The sequence below is a fragment of the Oenanthe melanoleuca genome, chromosome 1 (genome assembly GCF_029582105.1).
Source record: "Oenanthe melanoleuca isolate GR-GAL-2019-014 chromosome 1, OMel1.0, whole genome shotgun sequence".
Lineage (NCBI taxonomy): Eukaryota > Metazoa > Chordata > Aves > Passeriformes > Muscicapidae > Oenanthe > Oenanthe melanoleuca.
The window spans coordinates 19,928,471-19,947,063 of NC_079333.1; the positions used below are offsets into that span (position 1 = coordinate 19,928,471).

The 18,593-nt window shown below is 40.3% G+C and overlaps 1 protein-coding gene across 1 annotated transcript in view; it reads right to left on the reverse strand.

The window, feature by feature from the left end:
* Positions 1–16,631, reverse strand: part of DCBLD2 (discoidin, CUB and LCCL domain containing 2) — a 40,898-nt gene extending 24,267 nt beyond the window's left edge. Inside the window, exon 1 of the mRNA XM_056495295.1 lies at positions 16,412–16,631. Coding sequence (XP_056351270.1) covers positions 16,412–16,523 — 112 coding nt within the window. The 5' untranslated portion in view covers positions 16,524–16,631. The remainder of the gene's footprint in view (positions 1–16,411) is intronic.
* Between the last annotated feature and the right edge of the window lie 1,962 nt (positions 16,632–18,593).

Sequence of the window (18,593 nt, forward strand, 5' to 3'; positions counted from 1 at the left end):
AACAAACAGCATGGACAGTACAGGAAGTGTTCCTACTATTTCATATTTCCTTAACACCTCAGTACAGAAGGAAACAGGTGCTGAAAAGGACAGAGAAACCTGACAATAAAACAAGAACACATTGGTTTTACCGAGTTACTGTACTCACAACATAATGAAAAAGAAGCAGAAAGCCAATGGACAGCAAATATTATACCACATATTAAATACAGGTGTGACCATTACCAAACTGTTAATATACTGTTTTCTACTGTACCACTATTTTAATGCTGCAATTCACTCTTATTTGGAGAACATACTCAATTTTTCGGAATTTGCTGTGACTCCAAGCTGGAGCCTTCTACCTAACATTTAAGTATTAATTTTAAACAGCAATAGCAGTACTAAAACTGATTTGTTTAACAAATGAAAAACAGTCACACAAATTGTGTATTGTCAATATTAAATTATAAAGAGTAAACTGATAAATTCAATTACTCAACAGCTAGACATGCATTTCCCCCAGAATGTAGCACAAAAAGTGCATTTCTGTGGCTTAGGAATGTGAATGTTCTCAGAATAACATTCTCAATGATCACCATGATTCCTATTGACAGAAATTTGTTTTGACAGCTAAAAGTGTTTCATATTACACAGTAATATGTGTAGCTCCTCTACTAAATTTGAAAAGGTAAGCTGAGCTTTAGGTACAAAAACTGTACTTAAGAATTTTAACTAAATTTTAAAATGTAAGATAAGTGGAAAACTAAGTCAAATGCACTGAAGTGATGTAGAAAAAACAAAGCCCTGAGGTTAAATTAACTAGGTCTGATTAATCTGTTTGCAAATACACCTAATTTCTGCTAAGAAAAACTATTCTCCTTATAATCTGACACATTAAAGATAGCTGAATGTTATAAAAGCTTAAGTTCTGTTAGTATACACAGAATTATAAACAGATGCAGATGCAAACTGCAGCTGTTTATCTTGCTAGCAGTCTGGAATGAAAATGATACATCCTTGGAAAAGTTAACTGGAATATCTGCTCAGTAAAATCAAAAGTTACATTTGTGAAGCTGTTCTTCAGCCATGTTTTCATTAATGCAATTTGATTTAAAACACTTTGTTCCATCCCATGGCAAATATTATTTCCATTTGGATGACATCTGATAATTTACTCTTCTAAGTTAGAGCTTTTCTAACACGAGACACTATTGTTCCACATTAAAAAGAGGTAACTTAAACTGCATGTTTTATATATCATTATAATCTTTGTTTCTTCCAAAAGGCATGTTATAACCGTAAGAAAAGTGAAAGCTTTATTATGCAGACCCTGTATGGCCTTGGTTTATTAGCTACTAAGCATTCAAATGTCAGATTTCTGATTAGCCTTAATATGTTAACAATAAAGGATTCCTGTTCTAGTAAAATGGCTTTTGACAACCAAATACTCACACACATTACAAAATGCATGGAATTTATTACATTAACAACAACAACTAACATATTCATGGTGTTACACGGGGTTAGCATTTCAAAACTCTTTATACTGCAGATACAAAAATAATTATCAACATAATTAGCAGTCAGATTTAGGTTATGTCCTAAACAAAAGTAATGAGCCATTAACCATTTCTGTGCTTTTCCTGATCCATGATGGGGTAAGCAACTGCTTATTCATTTACACATTGAAAATACTCTGCATATACACTGGCACAGTGACCTTTTGAATGTGAAATCATAGTAACATTCACCTGTATACACTGTTCTGAGTGCATTTTAAGGAGAATAAAAATCCCTGTATGAACTATAATGCTCAGAAGTTAATTATTTCTCATTTCAATAGGCCTGTTACTGCAATGCAGTCACCACACAAATACTATTTTTCAAACCCAGGAATACGAACAATGCACATAATTCTGTATCTTTGATTCTTCCCCTTCTTCTTGCACCTTAAGCCTATGCTGCTGGAAATCAGAGACAAAGGAAAGCCTAGGTCTCCTCTCTGACCCAAAATGTATGTAAATTTCTCCAGTTAAAAGTAGAAAAGATCATGCCTAACATTCATTTAAACACTTCTCTCCGCTAGTTTGTTGTTCAGCTGTCTCAAGCCTGAAACAGTATCTGCACTGCATGATAAACAGGGCACAGCTTTCTGATGAGAAAAGTAAAAGAACTCCACAACATATTTAGGTGAGAAAATGCAAATAAAATATTTTATGTTTTACAAAGACATTGGGACTTTTCTTTTAAAGATACATCACTTAAAAAAATGTCAACATTATCCCTTGTAGTTTGGGAAAATGTCTTGTTTCCCATGGCTAGAGGGAAAAACCTTCTAATTTGCTTTACACAATTTAATGAAAATGTTTCAAACCTCTTTTTGTTGTATGCTTTTTTAAAAACATGAGAGGAAAAATACTCCTCTATCCATACTAAAAAATCTGCTGTTAAATCATACTATAAAGGCAGCGAAAGGAAAAACAGTTGTGCTGAACTGCAGCATCTTACCATGAAGTCAATTTTTAAAAGTAGCTTGTTCTGAATAGACATTTTAGATCTTTCTTTGTATTTCACTTATATTAGTGGTAACAGAAATGCCAGACACTTCATGCCTGAAGAATTTGAAGATTACCATGGCATATACAGTCTGCCAAGGGCAGCAGCATCACTCATAAGCTATTTGGAAAATTTTAAAAATCACAATTCCAGTGAAACTTGCAGAACAATGAACCCACATCTTGTTGTATTGGCACTATAAAAGGGCAGTTCTTGAGCCTCTCCATGCAACGTTGTGCTTCATCATTTCTGCCATGCTTCTTTAAACATCACTAGTGAACTCCAGAGACACATACACACATCCAGCATCAGGGGAGCAATCTGAAACACTCTGCAATTTTTCCAAGAAAAAGTACAATTCTTTTCACTGTGGCAGCATATATAGGACACTATTTGCTTCATCCACCTATAAGTCATGAAGTGACACAGAATCTTTTGCTTCTGTTAATCTGTGAGAGAGGAAGATCTGAGAACACGCAGAGGATAAACATCAATTCCCTAATGAATTATTCCTGGATGGGCTGACAACTTCTGTTGTCAGTACACAGCTGAACAAGTCTCCTGCTTTCTTTCAGACTTCTCTGTCACAGCACAAGCCTCCTACACTTGCAGGATAGATAAAGCCCTTTGTAGAAGCACCGGATCACTCATGTGCACACATCACACCTGACACTTGGAGAGGCTGCAGATGCGCATCCAATTTCACGTGTCCTGGGGACCAAGTTCACAGCAAAGAGGAAAAGCTCAGCTCTTCACCAAAACTTGTGTTAGAAACAAGAGCACATCTTAAGCAGCTGCCATCAGAAAAATCCACCTCTTCTGCAGGCACCTCAGAATGCAGCCTGGATGAACCCTCCTAACAGAGTTCATATGAACGTGGCACAGTGATGCCTGATGCAATCATGCACATGATTGAAAACAATTCCTCAAAGCCAAGTTCTTTACATCAACAAAATACAGGAATCGAACCAACACAAACATACCAAATCCACAGGATTTTGATACTTGAAGAAAACGTGGAATTTAATAAAATGAAGGAATACTGAACATACAGGAATGGGTGCTAAGTTATAATTACCCACAAAAAAAAAGAATAACTATACTTTGTAATTGTCCACTGAGAACAGCTGCTGTTAGTGACTGCTAAACCTGTTTTCACTATCAAAACATGTTTTAAGTAGTTTTTTAGACCAGTGAATACTTTCCCATTCTTTACTCAGAGAAGAGTGAATGACAAAGACATCAGACAGTTCAATATTGTAATCTATAAGGCATAACTGATGCATATCCATACATCAATCTCAATTTTAACATGTGGAAGTGCCTTTTGAACAGACTCAATTCAACCAGTAGGTTTCCTGAGAAGATTTTACATATATAAGCTATTATTTTCTGTATGTTTGTGACTAAATATTGGATGCAATTAAAACTTTTTTAACTAAGCTAATGTAAAACCAAATCTGTAGGAGTCATTTAAGCACAAAAATGTTTTAAAACATTAATTTTAACTTCAAATACCCAACTCTTTCTGATTCAATGCATTACTATAATTTCTCCTCATCTGTTCAGCTCCTGTGCTCTGTATTTCTCTGCTTTTTATCAGCATACCACTAAAAGACACTGCATCTGCTTTTTGCTTTTCTCAGTGTGGGCAAATAAGTTTACACAAAGAACAAAAGAGTTCCATGAATAAGAAACACTGAGGAATTAAATCACAGAGACATGCAATTCTAAATAGCTTTTTCAAGTATTTTCAAATGCCCTTATTTGTGTCCTCCAATTTTACTGCTGTTTCCACCAAATTCCATAGAGTAATGTTCTTGAGGAAGGAATCTGGGCCTCTGTCAGAATTAATTTTCTTAACAAGCCAACAAGCACACAGTCCACTTTGATCTTAATGCCATTTATTTGCCTCTGTAACATGCTGGTTTGGGCATTTCATCCCATCACAGATGTTTCACAACATAAAATACCCCACACTGCCACAAGCAAGGCCACAGCTCAATAAACACTTAAAGGCACTTTAAATTAGCACAGCCACAGACAAAAGCAAGCCTTGTCTGCCTCTCACTTTTGGCCACATGTTCTCACACCCTTCCTGTACTGGAGGCAAACATTTATGCAGCCACATGGCCAACCAGAGCAGGGACTTGGCATAAAAACAGCTGTTAGTTTTAACCTAGAGCAACCCCCTAATTTATCTGAGTATGCATATGCAGCATGCCTTCCCTGACACAGGGATAAGACAGTGTGTGAGTAGGGGAACGGCAGCAATTGCTTCTTTCAGCAGCACTGCCAACCCGTGTTTGCACTTTAAACAAGCTTGAATGGCAACCAGAGGCAGAACCATCCCAACCCTGGGAAGAGCAGTCACACAAGAGTGGTGCACTGGCTTGAGGAACCAAGCTGGCTGCAGAGTGTGCCCCAACCCACTGCCACCATACGGTGCTGGGTTTCACCAACCCAACCCTGAGGCAGCCCCTGATGCCACTGCCAGTGAAAGGACAGGAAGTGAAGGGCAGGTGGGATTATGGCTTGGATTGATTTACCTGCTGTGGGGCACCCTTAGACAGTTGGTGAAATTATGGGATGAGGCTTAACAAAGACAGGAACAGGACACAAGCACAGTAAGCATTTGGCTTTTCAAAATGCTGGCAGCTCTGTGGGGTGACAGGAGAGAGTGAGAGCAGACAGAGGCTGATTCTTGTTCTTACAGCAAAAATACAAAATTTAATATGCCATTACAACGAAATTTTACTGTTTTCATTTACAACATGGGCCACGTGCTGGGCTAGTGATAATTAGCACTTTATTATTTTAATTATTTTAATTTTATTTTAACTGTACATGCAGCTTTACAATCACCCTCTCTGAAACTCCAGTCTTAGCTTTCAGCCACTGAATTTAACACAAAAGAGTAACACTTAGGAATCCTAAATTTAGCATCCAAAATATGATAACATTTTAAAATAAATTATCTACAATTATTAAGTTGTCAGCACAGGTAAGATATGTGCTTCCTCTGCTGCCATGTACTAACTGAATTGACTACATCAAAAGAACAACAGAGATATCCTTTGTGTAATACTACTGCAGAGCTTCTATTACTGATGCCAGGGGAACAATATAAGTCCCCAGGGACAGCTATGACTTGCTTACATAGTATGCTGGCAAAAGGAGGCTACAAAGACAGGCTAGGCATGGTGAAAAGTGATTTACATGACGACTCTGTGAGAGGACTGTGTGCTCAATGGTACATAATCTCTGATCTGCTGCCCAGGCTGACTCACAGTGACAGCTCATGCTCTGTGTCTTTGTTTGGCTGGCACATGCAGCTGGCCCACTTCCCAAGACACAGCATTTACTTTGCAATCTGCACCAACACTTTCTTAAAAATAAACACTGTTGTGCTTCAGTGTTTTAAGTGCTACACAGATGATGAATAAATGAAAAATAACACACAGATGATCATGCAAAACAAAACACTATGAGAATAAGCAATGGTCATAGTCAGAATGGGCTTCAAACCTCCTTCAAGTTCTTCAAACTCCTCACCACACTAGGACCACATGAAATTTTACAAGCCTCACACGTGTCAACTAAGAGGCAAAAAGTTAGTTCTCCAATCATGCCAATAATTCACATGCTAAATTAACACTACACTCAACATTTCCCCCCTTCCTTTTCCAGCTCATAAATGAGACTGCACAGCCTAAGCTGCAGATCCATGGTGGCTGCACCATCTTGCCTCTCACAAGCAGCTCTCCCTTCCCTGCTCCATCCACTGCCAGTGCTCACTGTACCCCTGTTGGGCTGCACCCCAGTTCTGAGCCCAGGTTCCCATCCCAGCTGCTCTCTGCTGGGCAAGGGATGGACACAGCCCACCAACCACTGGAGCCTGAACAATGCAGAGGATGCAAGGCAGGCACAGGGAGGGGCCAGCAGCAGCCACAGGTAAGAACAGTCTTTGGCACCATGGAATCAACAGAAGCCGGCAGGGAGGAAGCTCTTGGTTTGGGTACCTGAACAGAAAGAAAAAAGAGTGGATGCTTTCAAAAAGAAAACCTTAAAACACAGTTGTCACTAAAACCTCAGAACACAGTTGTCTTTATTTGCACCCCACAGCTGCACCAAGAACAGAGACTTTAAATCTATTCCTAACCCTCTTGAAAGGTTGTCATCCAGCTAATGAAACATCCCACTCCACATCTGTGCACCAGCAGTTCCTTCTCCCAGTGTAGGTGGCATACAGCTTCATCTGGATTTCCAACATTAAATTCCTAATCTAATTTCAAAATTACAACAGGGACTGTCTGGAGTTTCCCCATTTTGAATGACTTGGCTTCATTCCAGCATCTTAAAATGTAATATACAATCTGTTCTAAAAGGCACTTCTTTCCTAATTTTGCCCTGCAGATATTCCCTTAAAACAAAGATGTCACACTTTTGACCCTCTCTGAATACAACCAATAAAATAATTATGTACTACATTATGTACTACTGAATAAGAAGATGATGAACTAGGAATATGACAGCAAATTTATATATTTGAGCCACTATTTTTAAAATGCCAAATTTATCATAAAAAGTATAGTGAGAGCAGGTAGGAAGTCAGTGTGTGAAGCTTCAGTATAAACTATTTGTGAACTTTAAGCTTGCCAGCCAGCTTTGCTGTACCTTCTTTGCAGCAAGAAGAAAATGATGCCTTGTGTAGGAGGACTAGAGAGCTTGAAAGCATCTATTTAAAAATGAATATAAAGTAATGCAAATGGTTTATTTGAAGTTTTCAACTGTACTTAGGAAGAAGACAAAAACTGATCATCACTAGACTTAATACACAAGTGTTCAAAAGCATTCAACTGAATGCATTGCTCTTTCCTCCTTTGTGATAATGAGATGTACTTTGACACCAGTACACAATTGCATAAAAATAGAATTGAACAGATAATGTGATTTAGGGCTTCTTGGTTTATCACAAAACTCACAGATTTGCAAAAGAAAATTAAGCACCAGTGGCTTCTTTCCACCAGACTGAACAAGGCAAGGTGTTTTTTTCTGTATCTTAACCATTATGAAGCAAAGTTAAAATAACCAGATATGGGCTTTAACTGGCTACAGTCCTGCTAAAGATGCAGCAGCTGCCAGCTATGAAACCCTGCGTGGTCTTGCAGGCAAGCATACATGCACAGCATACTCAGCATATGTGCTGTATCTCTGTGTACACGATCCCTTCAGAGGCAAAAGCTCTGAACTCTGAGGAGTAACCAGGCAAAACTGCACCACTGTAATTCATCTCTCCACTCAAGATATTGAGGATCTTTCACCTGCCTCATTCCTGTGAGGCTTCTCTCCAGGACAAAAACCTCCATGTTTACATGCAAGTACCTATATAAGTGGCTTGTCTTCCCACTAATTAAAACACTTCACACATCCTATTTTTAATTTTATATTGGGGTAAAACTGCAGAGAGCTATGGCACAACTGCTAAAACAGTTCAGCGTTATCCTTCAACATTGAAAGCTGCAACTGGGCACTGAAATAGCTACTCCTTCTACTCCAAGAATTTGCAATTAAGAGACCTGAAAGATTTCACAGCTAAGGACCATTAGAGGTCTTATGATGGCCCAATCTAAGTTTAGGAAAATCACAAAGGGATCACTGAATAGGAGGAGAAAATGGTACTCAGGGATGAAAAATAATTATCCTTTGTAAATCTGAAATAATTTTACAGAACATTTATATATAAACCTTGATTAAATGCCAGGTCACAATAAACAGTGTGATGACTGACAGCATCACTCTGGGAAGTGTTTACACCATCCTCCTACTTAGAATCCATAACAGAAGAATTATCTGCTCACAACCATTTTCAGAAGCTTGTCAAGTTCCCTTTTCAAGCTTTTCAAGTTCCCTTTTCCACCATTAATAGTATTCACAAGGATATATCAAATTATTACCTCTGACAGCACTTAAAGAAGCAAGAAAATCAGAGGGGTTGGCTTTAAGAAGTGGTTCTATAAGAAAAATCATTTTGGAGAAAAATATTTTAAAAGAGAATCCATGTGACCTCATGCACAATCCATCAAATTCCAGCAAGACTGACAATCCAAAGATGAGTAGCTGGCAAGGATGGTCACTCTGATGGATAACATTCCAATCCTAGATAACAAAACCTCCTCCCTGAACTAAAAGTATATCAGGAAAACTTGAAAATCTGGGAGGAAGATTTAGAGGGGGGATTAACTAGTAAAGATGTAAAGTGGGAAGGGGAGTGTGTTTAATAAAGCATATAGATGATCTGACCATTGATTTTATTTCCACTTTTCAGTTCATGAACAATGCATGATCAATGGAATATGGTTAATAAGGCAGTATTCTGTGATTAGCTGAATTGAGTTGCCACATCATGAAGAATGTTAAAATGTTATACACTAATTTAAAATTTTACTGAACAATGAAAAATGTTAACAAAATCAAAGATACCCACACAGAACAACAAAAAAAATCTTAAAACAGCTGTTTGTTTTTAACACTACAATTAACAAAACCACTGTGATACAGTTTTGCCATAAAGAAAATACAGAGAAATATTTCTTAAAAAAAAAAGGAGAAGAAATATTGAAAAACTACACAAACAAAAAAACCCCCAGATTCTCTCTTTCAAAAAGAAAAAAGCAGCAAGTTTGAACCTGTCAGATCCTAGTTCATGTCATTTTACACAATGATGGTTTCCTAGTGTACTGAAGAGCAGAAAGGCCTTTAAAGTATGATTTCCTGTACACCTTAAAATTGGCTAGTCACTATTCTAACTAAAAGGAATTCAGGAAGTTGTATTAAATTTATTTCCAAAAAGTTTTCAGATTTGAGCAAAGGCACCTTGAGAAAGACACTTTTTAACTATTCCTAAAGCTAGCATGCTTTAAACACCTGAAGAAGAAAACAAATAAACAGAATACAAAAACAACTCCCTACCCCATCTGTTTCTAAGACATTCTTAAAAACACACCTAGTGGTATTGCCAAGAATGACACAAGCGAGTTCACAAAATTGGTTCAGCTTCCACAACAACATTTACTAATGCAATAGCAATGTACACAACGATTGCATGGAACTGGGACCTCCTAACTGTGACACCACTCAAAAACAAGAGGTGTGGAATTTCTGCTAACAGGACAGAAATTAGCATTTTCAGGAAGATACTGAGAACAGAGGTTCCTAAGATTAGCAGTCAAATAACTGTAGGAAAATAATGATTACCTGAGTCACAATGCACAACACTCTTATACAGAGACCAGTGACCAGGCCAACACATCCTCCTCATATCAGCAAACATTAATAACAAGATGTACATAGTCCCCAGTTACATATATTCTGTTTCCAGGACTCCTTATTCTTCAAAAGAATAAGCAAACTTAGAAGCAACTGCCAATAGCTGCTAAGAATCCTTGCACTTCTAATGTTTTGTGAACTTGCATTTCATACCGCTACTGCGAACATATTCCAGTTGTTTTACAGCTAGAGAGGTCAACTCAAATCACAGTCTCACTGCAAACTTGGAACAAAATGTTTAGAGGTATGAGTTGTCACCTACTGCAAAGATAAAAACAATGTGCTTGATTTTCAGGATGCAACTAAACTCACCAAAATCAAAGAGACAACGAATGACTGAGTTTCAGTATCCACCAACTATGCTGGTCCAAACCGTACAGATTGCTAACTCACTGAAAATTATTTTTATTTTAGTATTTGCAGAGAAAAAAGAATATAAATCAAACAGAAGTGACAACTCCAAACACAGATTCTGAGGAAATGCCAACAGGAAGCACGCAAATGCCATAAGCAGTACCAAGCGACTGTGTTACAATTCGATGATTCCATTGATTGAAATACTGAGATAGCTAAACAAGTATGAACTATCTACTTTAATTTCATTTTCTGAAGAGTTTAGCAACCATAGAGAAATGCTACCCTCTTACAATTCCTCACCAAGGGGAAACTAAGTGGTCATGCAGGCAAACACCAGAAATTACACGTGTGAAAGAAAGTACAGGTTAAAACCTTCTTACCCATTCAAGGGCTGGGGTTTGGGTTTTTGGGGGTTCTTTTTTCAGGCACTAGACAAAAACATGCATCAATCAGAAGCCATTTTTAAAATTAGTGTTATTCTGTGGTCCAAAGGTCAAATCACTATCAGATTTTCAAGTGTAATTTTTGTTTCAAAGAATACAAAGTGTTTGGTTATAACCAAAGCAACAAGCTCAAACAGACTATGAACAGCACAGCTCAAGCTGTTTGCCTCCAGTAATGGATGGCAAAGGATATAGTTCAGCAAAAATTGGTATTTCATAGTCTTACTGCATTAATGAACAAGCTTCACAGTAACAACTCACCACTCTTTATAAAAAACCCTCAGGACTGAAAATTCTTTCTTAATGCAAGTTACCACATTACTCCTGCTCTCCTTCTCCACTTCCCTAAACTTCAGATTAGTAACAAATCCACACTCTATGCTTTGACAATGGTTTCAACTATACTATTTTAAATAAAAGGACCCTGAATGCTCCATAATATTAAATTTAGAGAAATTAATCCAAAAGCAACTCAATCAGAAAATGCAGGAGGACTACAAAACAAATTCCAGGTTTCCCCAAAGCACAGGGTACAGTTATAAGAGTAGAGGTGACAAGCAACGTTTTTTTTAAAGGCCTGTCAAAATATGGATGAAATAACCAATATAGAAACATTTCACAATATGCTGAGCAGCAATTCCAACAAGGATTGTATTTGAACTGATGACTATCTGAGCTCTGAAAGCTGATGCACTCAAGGCAGCCTTTAACCAGCTGATGACTGAAACTACACAGAGCATCAGCGATCTCATTAAAAACCTAATGCATCATTTCCCACACCATAAAACAGGTTGGCAGAATCGCAAAGAAAGGACACATTTATTTTTCTCTTACATGAATAACATAAGAAAACACTCCTGAAAATCATGAAAGCCGAACATCTCCATTCAGTAGCAGGAAAATAATTTTCCTAAACACTGCACTAACGTGCTGGAAGGTTGGCTTGAGATGCACACAGTAACAGCACACAAGCTTCTGAAAGAACATTTACCTTGCTTTTTTAACACCAGCTCAGATGCTTGATTTTTATAGCCACACAAATACAGTTATATATATATAAAACCAACATGCACTGTACTGCTTAAATCCAAAATGCAGTACATTCTCACGAGCATGAGAGCTCCACAGAATATTTAGACAAAAGGGTGATTCCTGCATTCTTTACAGGAACAGAGGAGGCTAGCACAACCTCCCAAATGTGCTGGGCTGAACCAAGGCAGTACTGGGGAGGCACCCTCCCAGAAAGGCTGCTCTGCAGAACACATGGATGTACCTTTTGCCCACCAGATCCACATACCCACTTCAAGTAAGGCTCATTAACTGGAGGAGGAAATATAAAGTTGCTGATATTCTTGTTTTCAAAAGCAAAGAATATTCACTCTTTTTAGGTCTATACTTCCAGTACCAGCTCACTTCCCTTCAGGAAGAGCATTCCTCCACAAAATTCTTTGCTGTACCTCCTCTCTAAATCTATCTTCAAAGTGCAATGCTGGAAAGTTAAAAAGAGCATCAGAAAACCTGAAAAAGCCTACCCTAACTTTAAGCCCTGTTCTTGAAAAACTCTTCCATACTTCTCAACACAGGGATGAAAGGGATTTGCCCCAGCAGTCCTGCCTAAATGGTACCAATCCCTGAATCCTCAAGTGGCACAACTGCATCCTCAAAACACTCTGCACTCTTAAGTAAAACTGTCCCATTAAAAAAGCAAAACAGGTCATTAGAGCACTCTCCTCCTCCTCATAAAACACTTAATCTGATGTTAATTTGAAGGACAATAAATCTCTCATGCAAAATCTGAGGGTCTTTTAAATCATAATAATTCCTTTTGGGTTTGGCTGTGACTCCCTTCCTTCCAGATGAGCCCAGCCAAGGATAATGGATACAAAGAGCAGTGAGACACCACCCAATCTAATTTAGCAAGAATAGAAACTGGCACTTACATAGCGGTCACTCATGTGACAGACACAGTGCTTTATGTTCACATACCCAGAGCTCTCTGCAGCAGGAAAAAACACACCTGCAATGGGCTGCCCTGCCAGCTGGAACCCCTGCCAGCCCCTCTTATAGCAGGAAATCATCTCTTCCAGGACCCTGAGGGAGAAGCTGCAGTCTCCCTCCAGCTTGCTCAGCCGCTGGATATGTAGCTAGAGCATCTTCTCTTTGCCTGAATCCTTCTCCCCAGGCTACAGCTGATGGATCAGCACCTGCCCAATTCTGGACTAGTCACAGTCAGAGCCACCACTGCCTACTGCCCTGCAGCAGGGACAAGCAGAGGTGAGACCCGGAGTGCTGTGGAGAGGAGAGCACACCGAGGAACTGATGGGAAACAAGGAACATACAAATGATCCAGCTGAGTCTCTGAACACAAGGCCATGGACAACCATTCCATGAGGCTCAATGTGCACAGAGCTGTAAGTTCTTTTACTTCACTGATAGCTCAGAACCAGACATTCAAAAATTATTTTTCCCTGCTACACCAAAGTAAACATTTTTAAGCAAAGTAAAGCAAAATTTTAAGCTAAGTGGTAGATCACTTTTTTTCAACGAGCACTTTCTTCAACGAGGCTCGAGCATATAACAACATCCTGATGGGCTGCTATTTGTTTAGAACAAAATGTGAGAATCACATTCAAAAACAAGCATCCTGCACTACTTAAAAAAAAAAAAAAAAGATTGCAAATAAATCTGCTTCAAGTCACTGAAGAAACAGTTTCAGAATAAAAGATGCCTTGTAACTTTAGGCACATTTTCCTGGTTTTACAGGTACATTGGTATCCACTAGGAATCCCAACAGATGGCTACCAAACTAGTTTGTGTGGTAACAAAGTTCTTGCTCTACAGACCTGACAAGCTTCATACCTTCAGAATTACTGACACATTTTTCATCTTCTACTTTGACGAAAGCTAAGCAACCATTCCTCCTGTAGCTGTGTTTTTCTAAATTAAAAAAGGGGGGTTAAACTTGGCTAATGAACAGACCATACTCAATTTATCTCAATACCTAAACATCTGCTAAGAGCAATGTTTATCAAAATGCAATCCACAAAGAGCAAGAAGCTTAGCTGCTGGTTTGCTTTTATTCACACCTGCCTAATTACATAAAAAACCAAAACCAAATACTCTAAGTATTTTTCAAATATCAATTTCCTTGCAACCAGGAGCTAGATTCACTAAACAACTGTTTCAAAAATGACAAGAGCTGACTTGCACAGTCCCCAAGGCACGAGATTATGAAATGCAGCACAGGGCACTTCTAAAGGTGTTAGGTAATAAAAATGTTCATAATTTTTGAACACAGCAGCACACTCAAGTTTAAGTCCTTGACCAAGGAATTCTGAGTTATATATACTGAATGATTTTAAATATCATAGACTTAAAAAAATTCCCCTTGAATCCTACAAGATAATACAGTGGGCTACTGTGAAAAACATATTCACCACAGCAATATATGCACTTTTTCATTTCTCAGTTTGCTGCTGTCTGAAAGGAGAGGAGCACCATTTGACCCAATACTAAAAACACGCTTCATATTGACCAAAATAATGTTATTTTAAAATCAGTTCATACCAGGAAGGTGCTCTACAGAAAAGCATGTGAGAAATGAAAACACTATCCTCAGAAAAAGATTTAAAGATCATGTTGTATGTGAGTCTTAGAGCTGCTAAAGTAGAAAAGAAAAATGAACAACTGCCTATTAACAGAGGATCAGCCTCTCTAACATAATGAATGAGACTAGGTTCCTATACAGGATCACTCACTGTACTTTTATAAAGGAGCTTAAAAGCAACTTTGATTGTGGAATTCCCCAAGCCTTGGTTACTTTTATTGTCAATCAAAATACTCTCTTAGAAGCCTGTTCATATATTTAATGCCTTAATTGAGTACTAACTTTGCGCAGACCTTCAAGAGCTAGACAGCAGCTTCATTTCTATATGGAATTCCCTACCCAAATTAGAAGTATGTCAGCATTTAGAGATATAGAATATGGGCTTCTCAACCTTCTCTGGAATAAGATAAATGAAAATATTTTGGCAAGGAAATGTCCCTCACTAGCAGACCTCTCCTTAGAAGCTCTAGCAGTTTCTCATATTGAAGCATTGTACTTGACAACACCAGAGTCCCTCACCTCAAAACAAGCTCTGCTTTTTGTTAGCAAATAAAATGAAGTTTGTCAATAAAGAGGCTCCCCTCCTGCTCAAGAGTGAGACTTCTAAGCAAACTTTAAGCGTTAACTAGAGAAACACTGCAAATTGAAATTCTGGGTAGAAGCTCTTCAGCAGCAGTTTCCCAAAGTACAGAAAGATAAAGTTTCCCACATGCCTATAAAAAAGCCTCTTGTCCTCGCAAGTCCCACCCCCTCCAACACAGCCCTGACTACCCAGCGAGCCAACTCGACTCAAGCATCTGCAGGTAAATTATGACTCTTCCCTACCCCCACAGCTATGTCAGTTTTCTCCTAGAATAACAAACTCAGTCTGCTCACCAAAAGGTCAGACAAGTGTCAGCTCAGCACAAGCATGATGCTCCTCCAACATGAACTAACACCTTGCCTAACTAACACTATGCCATGAACTAACACTAACAGCCTGCCTCATCCAGCTGCAACCTTCAAAAGACTAAAACAGCCCAATTTCCTCTCAAAAGCAAATGGGTCTTCTCCAGATCCATTATAAATTACAAGAAAACAAACCCAGCTGTGTCAAACGCTTATTAGCATTAGTTTTGTACGTGTATTGGAGCATACTTAAATGCAATCAGCTGGAAATAAGAGGAAAGGTAAGTCTACACAAATACTTTGCTCACTGAACTTCTCCCATTCAATTAATTAATTTTAATTAATTAGTTAAATGCATAATTTAACAGTGGAGTGCATATAATTCCTATTCCCTTTGTGTATTTAAATGCAGCATTTCTGAAATTCAACCACATTTCCATCTCTGAGACGGAAAGAAAGAGAAAGTTATGTGACATTTTAAAACAGTTTCTGAGGAGATCAGTTTCTGAAACGATTTAAGACCAGTGCAAGAAGCAAGTGAAATTGAAAACCACAAAATTAATCTTCCCAAACCCAGGAGTTTCAAGATGCTGTCAAAACACTCACTCCCACCACTTTGTCCCAAGCACATGATCAAAGTGACAGTCACAGTGGCATCCTCTGATCTTCTGCCATGAACTGACCAAATTGCGCCTCGTAATTTTCACAGTGCTAAAGCCTGCTCATTAATTCCACCCGAGGAGGAGAAATCTCATCGATTTCTCTAAACAAAAAGAAAAAAACAAAAAAAAACTAAAAAACAACAACGCCTACTACGCTGTCTGTCACACGTTCCGGACGCGCACCCTTATAAACACTTCTGCATACTCTCGGGCGAGTGTAAGTTTATTTTCACAGCAGGCAGAATCTCCCGTGGCTCGCTCCGAACACTTCACAGGCGGGGGTCACCCCACACCCCACAGAGCCCTTGCCCTGCCCTCACAGCCCCGGCTCCCTCCGAGCGAAGCCTCCCGCCGCCAGCTGCCCTGGGAGTGCGGGATACGCGACGAAAAAACATTTCTTGTTGAGTTTTTTGTTTGCCTTTTTTTTTTTTTTTTTTCCACCCAAAACGGGGCTCTTCTCTCGCCCTTTGTTGGCCAGGGAGGGAACAGGTTCGGCGTGTAGGGCCCCATGCCGAGGGGCGCCCCCTCCCAGCAGCAGAGCCCCGGAGGGCTGGTTTCCCTCCCCCGGCCGCCGCTCTCGCACCCACCTTTCTGCGCCTCGGTGCCCCGCAGCAGCAGCAGCAGGAGGAGGAGGCTGGGGCGGAGCAGCGAGGCCGCCCGCCGGGTCCCCGCGGGGAGCGGCCGCCCCGGGCTCACCATGCCCCGCCGCGTGGCCGGCGCGCCCGGCGGTCGCAGGGCATCGCGGGCTGCGGGGCGGCCGCGCCGGGCCGCGTCTGAGCCCTGCGCGCCCGCCAGCCCGCCCGTCCCCCGCGGCCGCCCAACCGCTTCCGGGGGCGCGGCGGGGCCGCCCCGCTTCCTGCCGCCCCTCCGCCCGCACGGGCGGCCCCAGGCGCCTCCGAGCGCGGTGCGGCTGTGGCTGCGGAGAGCCGAGCCGAGCCGAGCCGAGCGGAGCGCGGGGTCCCCGCCGGTGCCGCCCCGACCGCGCCCTCACGGGCGGCCTGCGCGGGGATCGCGGCCCCGGGAGCGGCTCTCCGCGAGCCAGCCCCTCAGTTCCCGCTCTGCTCCACCGCCGCCCTCCTCTGCGAGCCGGCTACGAGTATTACACTTCTTTGAGCTTTTTTCCCCCCTCCCAAGTAGAGATTAAGATTAAATTAGAGATTAAACTTTTGGGAAAACCACTGACAAAAGTCGTTGGAAACACGACTCTTGCTGTTGTTAATAGAAAGGATAATCTGGTGTCATAGCACTCCACACGCAAATGTGAATTCAGCCCTAGGTGTGGAAGGGCTTGGCTAGGAGCCATTGCTCATAAAGCCATTGCTGCTTTATCCCTTATCCCCAGCTTTTGAACACGCACTGTATGTGATTGGAGAGATTTCCCTAAAGGCTGATGTCAACCGCAGGAAAAAAACACTTAAAAAAACCCCCAGAACTCTCAAGTCTTAAAATAATGAGATTTTAACCACTGTTAGGATCAAAGAATCACATTTCTAATACCATCATTATGGAAAGGAGCGCTTTCTACGTGTTTTCGGTGGCAGATGAAAAGAATGTAATTTTCAGGTGCTGACAAAACATCTTGTCCGTGCTTCCACAGCTGCAGTCACAACCCAGATTCCTCCCAGCAAGGTTTAAGGGTCAGGAGGAAGGGTGGGAGCCACACCTACACAGACATCATTCCACATTTCTCTCAGCTTCGTGATTGAAGCACTCAGCATTCCACTGACCACATTGTCTCTCCCCACAAAGCAGAAGGTAGCTGGGACTCCCCAGCTTCCAAAGATCAGCCTGTCAGCCAGCACAGACCTCGAGGTTCATCCTTTGTGCTGTTGCACGTCGATCCCCGGTGGCATCCAGATCCAGCGGTTGCACTGTAAAACGTGTCTTGCAGTGTAAAACGTGTGTTTTGGAACAAATTGTTCTCTACTTCTCCCAAACAGCTTTATGAAACAGATACTGCTTCCTGGCCAGGAGTGTCCAGTGCTGGCCCTGCCAAAATGACCCCACCAAAAAGCATCTCAGGAGTCAGTCTTACCCAGTCCACAGAGTTGCTTGAGGAAGTATTTAGATTATGTTTAGTAATTGTTTTAACATTGCTATTCTTTATTAGGATGCTGAAAACTGAATTATGTCCAAGTCTATTCTCACAGTTTATTAAGGGCTTTGTACAAGAGCTATTATAGCCTGTTGACAAAGAAACATGGAGGGCATTACCTCTCCTTCCTGGAGAATATCGTCCATACCACGGAAGATCCCAGAATAGATTTGGTTGCTCAGACTAAAGACAAAATTTTGTTGTACATTTTTTACTTTTTGGCCCATCCTTGTGCCACAGCTCCTAGGAGGTGGCTTCTCATATACTTAGGGAATGATAAACATGAGAATTTTAGAACATTTCTTATTTTTCTCAGTTTTAAACCTTTTAATGACACGGGAAGATACTCCAATGAAAGCAAGGTCAAAGAAGTATATCACAGATGAATCTTTTTAAAGACATCTTGTAAGATTTAATAGCCACCAAGACATCTCACAACACATAATGGAAGGTGAATCAAAATAATTTAAATACATTGTTTTGTCTTCCATTCACCAGACACAGAAGTTCACACCATAGGTCACATGAAGCAGTTATATCACTAAAATAACATCCTTTCTGTACTAGAGAGACCACATTCCTAAGATCATCAATCACTGATAGGATTTGTTGTGTACTAGAAAAATCACTCATTGAATAATTTGTGGCTTAGTGGTGCCATGCATTAAGAGGAG